The sequence below is a fragment of the Coregonus lavaretus genome, assembly GCF_964263955.1.
Source record: "Coregonus lavaretus genome assembly, contig: HAP1_SCAFFOLD_227, whole genome shotgun sequence".
Taxonomy (NCBI): domain Eukaryota; kingdom Metazoa; phylum Chordata; class Actinopteri; order Salmoniformes; family Salmonidae; genus Coregonus; species Coregonus lavaretus.
This window is the reverse complement of record NW_028157256.1, coordinates 490,025-495,667: the sequence shown is the minus strand read 5'-3', so window position 1 is coordinate 495,667 and position 5,643 is coordinate 490,025. Positions and strand designations below refer to the sequence as shown.

General features: G+C 47.5%; 1 protein-coding gene across 1 annotated transcript; it reads right to left on the bottom strand.

Moving 5' to 3' along the window:
* Positions 1-447: 447 nt before the first annotated feature.
* Positions 448-2,966, bottom strand: LOC311125621 (leucine-rich repeat-containing protein 4C-like). Its single transcript, XM_084199648.1, has 2 exons — positions 2,940-2,966; positions 448-2,758 (listed from the first exon to the last, which is right to left on the bottom strand). Exon 2 carries the CDS (start codon positions 2,729-2,731, stop codon positions 866-868), a length of 1,866 nt encoding a protein of 621 aa, XP_084055774.1. The 5' UTR covers positions 2,732-2,758; positions 2,940-2,966; the 3' UTR covers positions 448-865.
* Between the last annotated feature and the right edge of the window lie 2,677 nt (positions 2,967-5,643).

Below are 5,643 nucleotides of genomic sequence, written 5' to 3'. Positions count from 1 at the left end.
CGTGAGAGGAGGGAGAGAGAGAGGAGAAAGAGAGCATGAGAGGAGAGAGAGAGTGTGATAGGAGAGAGGAAGAAGGGAGGGAGGGGGGAGAGAGATCTTCATCTTAATTTAAGTGAAGGATGTATAGTTGTTGTTTAGGAGCCGGGAAAATGCAAGTTCAGTCATTTGGCCGTCTGGTTCCTGAGGCATGTTGGCCTCATTGCTCATTTCATTAACAGCCAAGTCATGACAACATCTGTATCTCATCTAATTTGAGTGGCAGGAAGAGTATGATATAATATGAGTATGCTCCGTCTTCATCTGTTTTATTTATGTAGCTGTGCTAATATGCTGCGAGGGCTGTGAATATATCCAAAGGAATAAGGAAACACCAGGGCATCTGGGATATTATAATGACCTTCAAAAACAAATAAATATGATCAAACAAGGCAGTAGTATATTTTCATCTGAATTAGCCCTATCATCAAATTAAATCTGTGTTATTCTATTCCGTTGGTGCACTCATATTTGGAAAGGGTCCGAACATGGATTGAATATAGAGAATTAATTTGAGTAGATGAGTTTGCAGTGAACCATTCTTCCCCCAACATCACACAGAGGTTAAATAAAAAAGGAGCTAAAAAGCTCATTCAGATTTGTTTTTCTTGATTTAGCAACTAGACATATATTTTTTAAATAAATAATTTCTGTTTTGTAAAGACACTTTTTGAAATAGCACACCCATTTTCAAAGATGTTGATACATTTGATCCTTAACATCATCAGTCAAGTCAGTGTCAAGTCATCCCCACACTAATCCTTACCATTCTGTCCATGATACTTCCTGTATGAGATAGCTGATATCGGATTCCTCTAACGAATCTGAATCAAATTTGGGTCTCTTGCACATTGTCTTTTGAGCTGGCTTGAATCAGTAAAGGTTCCTGTGTGTGGGAGTGGTGGTAGGTGCTCCTGTAAGTGTTGTAATGGTTGTAATGCTCCAATGGGGGCAGGTGTAAGTGTGTCTCCATGGCAGCGACCCCGGCTAGCTCCTCCTCCACTGTGATGACCTCCATGGAGGAGGCGGGGCCGTCGGGGTCCTGCTGGTGGTTCTGCTTCCTCATCTTGTAGAAAATGACCAGCAAGACGGCGGCCATGAGCGTGATGGCCACGAAGCAGCCGATGATGATCTTGGTGGTCTTCATCACCTCCTCCAGGCCGCGGTCCCCCTCCCCGTCCAGGTCCAGAACAGAGACGGTGTAGGTCCGCTCTGTGGTCCTGGTCTGGACCAGAGGCCCCCTGGTGGTTGAAGATGATACCCAGCCAATCGGGGGAAGAGCAGGAGTCTGGCTGTCATCTACTGTCTCTGTGGTCTCCACGGTGACTGTGGTGAAGTAGGTGACGCCGCTGTTCTCCACCGAGGTGACGTTGAGCACGGCCGAGGCGGAGATGTTGCCTGCCGTGTTGCTCACCATGCAGGTGTAAGTCCCTGTGTCCTGCATGGTGACGGTAGTGAAGTTCAACGTCCCGTCGTTGAGGACGGCCAGGCGCACCTTGTACGCCCCGTGGGTCACCAGCGACCCGTTGGGGGTGAGCCAGCTGACCGCGGTCAACGAGCTCGTCCTGCACTTGAGCTCCGCCGCCATGCCCTCTGTGACGTTGCGGTCCGCCGGCGGCTCCACGATGACGGGCACGTCGCACTGGAAGTAGCCGTGCTCCAGCTCGCCGATGTAGCGACCCCTGTAGCTGGCTGGGGTGTGGCAGCGGGCACAGCAGCTGGTGTTGGCAGGCACAGTCTCCTTCAGCCACCAGCTAAGCCACAGAATGTCACAGTTACAGTTCCAGGGGTTATGGTGCAGATGGACTCTCTCCAGGCGGTGCAGGGGGGTGAAGAGGTCGTGGGGCAGCAGGGTGAGGTTGTTGTGGGCCAGGTTGAGCTCCACCAGGGACTGGAGGTCGTCGAAGGAGTTCCTCTCAATGGTCTGGATCTGAGCGTGCATCATCCACAGCTTCTGCAAGTTTGCCAGCCCTGCGAAAGAGCCAGGCCCTATGACAGAGATCTGGTTTCCAGACATCTCCAGCTCCTCCAGTCTGACCAAGGGTAGGATGTTGGGGATCTCCTTGAGGTTGCACATGCCCAGGTTCAGGTAGCGTAGGTTGCTGAGGTCCTGGAAGGCTCCGTCGGAGATGTAGGAGAGCCGCTTGAGCTCTCCCAGGTCCAGTCTTCGCAGCGATGGGACCCGGTTGAAGGCGTACGACGGGATGCTCTCGATGGGGTTGTTCCTCAGCCACAGCTCCTTGAGCTTGGAGAGGTACTCGAAGGCGCCGTTGGGGATGGTGGTGAGGCGGTTGTCGAACAGCTCCAGGGTGTTGAGACTGGCCAGGCCGTTGAAGGCGCCGATCTCGATGTTGCGAATGTGGTTCTTGCTCAGCTGCAGGATCTCCAGGTGCCGCAGGTGCTTGAAGCTGTCCACCTTGATCACCTGGATGAGGTTGTCCTGCAGGTTCAGGTAACGCGTGTTGGTGGAGATGCCGTCGGGGACGTCGCGCAGGCTCCGGCGGGTGCAGATCACCTTGCTGAACTGGTTGCTGCAGGAGCAGACAGATGGGCAGGTCTGGGCGCGCACCAGGCCGGCCACTGCCAGGATCTGGAGGGCCAAAAGCAGTACGAAGAGGGGGCGGGACAGAACCCCCCTCAGCCTAGGATCTCTCATTGTCTGGCACTGGAGGGAGGAGATCATTGTGATCAGCATTCATAGTTCAGTGGCTGGTGGTCCTCTCTGAAATATGGTAAAGAGAAGAGAGAGAAGGAGAACAGATTAGGCAGTGGGAAAAATATAAGGCAAGCAAAGAAAACTACTGCAGAACAGAAGGTTATTATGGGTAATGTGACTATTCTAGTCTAATGAAGGGACATTATACTGCATGTGCACAATGCACATGTCTGGGATAATGACCTACATGAGGTAGAGAGATGGTGAAATGTAGTTGCCTTATCATTGGGGATGGATGGGTGTTCACTCATCCTAGATAGTCGTCATAAACACTGTCCATCTGTGGAGCATTAGAGCGGTCAGAGATCCTTTGGATTGGCCCACATATCAGGACATCCCAGGACAGGCTTCATGACTGGAGGCCACAGAACTGAAGAACTGAGAGCGTCTGATTCCCATATGTACTTTCCTCTCTCATCAATCAATTAATCAATCAATCAATCAATAAAAAGAGTTGTCATTCATGCCCGGAAAGTCAAACCTTAATCTGTAAATCTGTAATAAGCCAATCAATCTATCTCTTGTTGTATAGTGGATTTCACAAATTGATTTGTCACAAAGTGCTGTAACAAACTTGTCACAAAACGTTTTTTTCAGTCTCAAAATTTAGATGAATTTCACGTCTCACAATAAGTGTTTTGAGATGAGGACGTGTTTTGGGGTTTTACCAGTTTAGAAATAAGTCAACAACAACAGAGATGGTCCTGGTGTTGAAACAATGTCTAATATTCTCCTTATCACTCCCTCCAGGAAATACACGACGCCGCTGTTCTGGTTACTGATGGATTTATTCTTCTACTAAATTCTCCACCGTCATCAATCCACCGTCGAACTGTTTAAATACATTTCAACACATGCACAAAAAACAAGTTGGCGTTCACGTTACAGAAACCTTGCACGTAAATATGCGCGACAAATAATTAACATAATGAACATACCTCGCTGGCTGCACACAACTGAGAGGGAAATGGGTCCACTTAGAAACAAGAATACTTGTAAATAAACACGTCGTTAATTTAACTTATCTTTCAGAGTACTAAACTTTACCGCCGCTACTTTACCGCGATGTCTGGAACTTGTCACCACTAAAAGCGTCCCAACACAACATAGAATGTGCAGATAGTTCCTATCACATAAATACAAGCAAAATCAATATTCAAAAATACAAGTTGTACAAATAATAATGATATTATGTAAAACCTATTAATAATGACATGAATAACATTAATAATGACATGAATAACATTTATGGCAGTTAAACTCCCACCAAATCACATCCTTTGGGATTTCACCTCACAAAATACCCATAACATTCATTCTGCTTCAAGCAGTAAAACTGTCTTGTATACAGGCCTGTCAAGATAGACTGGCTTTGTAGTGCGTTTTCCCTGGTTATCTAAGGTTGAGTCACTAATTAACAGTTTTACCTTTCTGACTCTTCCATCAGTGCTAGGGTACACCTGTGCTACTCTTGCTAATCTCCATTGATTTGAATCTGTAGTGGACTTGATTCTTTGGATTCTGTTAGCCACAAAGACGTGGAATCGTCTTGCATCATTGTTTATATATCCAAGGACAACCTTTGAGTCTGTCCAAAAATGTTCTTGAAGACCATCTATTTCGAGCTCCTTTCTGAGCACAACACTTGTCCTTGCTGCTACCACTGCTGCAGATAACTCAAGGCGTGGTATTGTGGTCACTTTGGTGGGGGCAACACGTGCTTTCCCCATGACTGACGAACAATGGACATCCCCATTGGTGTTGATTGTTCTGAGATAAGTACACTCCCCATAGCCTGTGACGCTGACATCTGAGAAGTGGTGAAGCTCGTACTGTTTGACATCTATGAAGTTTGCTGGAATATAGCACCTTCTGATCCTTACATTAGACAAGTTTTGTAGATCTTGTAGCCAAGATTCCCACTGTGTCTTGAGCTCCTCTGAGAGTGGTTCATCCCAACCGGCCTTGTCTCGACACAGTTGTTGCAATATCTGCTTTCCTAGGAGAATGAATGGGGCTACGAACCCCAATGGGTCGTAGATGGAAGCTACTGTTGATAGCACTCCTCTTCTGGTCAACGGGTGTTCCTTGACTGTAACTCTGAGCTGAAAGTCATCAGAGGACACGCACCATTGCACTCCGAGAGCTCTTTCCATGAGTGGCTCTCCCAAAGCCATATCAAGGTTTTTGACACTTTCAGCGCACTCTTCCTTTGGTATTGATTTCAATACATGCTTGCTGTTGGAGACGAACTTATGTAGTCTTAGCTTGCCTGTGCTGCAAAGACCTCTTGCTTCCTTGATGAGTTAAATTGCCTCAGCATCAGACGTTACACTCACCAGTCCATCGTCAACATAAAATTCCTTTGGATGAATTTAACAGCGTTTTGGTTAAATTGATCCTGACCTTTAGCGGCTAGATGTTTGAGACCAAAATTGGCACAGCCGGGTGAGGAGGCTGCCCCAAACAGATGGACTTTCATCCGGAAAGTTGATGGCGGAGACATCAGGTCACCATTCTCCCACCATAAGAACCTCAGGTAGTCTTGGTCTTCCGGTCTTACATGGAACTGATGGAACATTCGCTCCACATCACACATAATAGCAATTGGGCCCTTGCGAAACCTGCAGAGAACTCCCACCAAGGTATTTGTGAGCTCTGGCCCAGTAAGAAGGTGGTCATTCAATGACGTGTCTTGGAATCTTGCTGAGCAATCGAAGACGACGCGTATCTTCCCAGGCTTTTGAGGGTGGTATACCCCGTGGTGGGGAATATACCAGGCTGGATGATTGTTGAGTTCCTTTTCGGGAACCTTCTCAGCATCACCACGAGCAATGATATCTTTCATGAAGTTCATGTAGTCTGAGCAGTATTTCTGGTCTCCCTTGAGC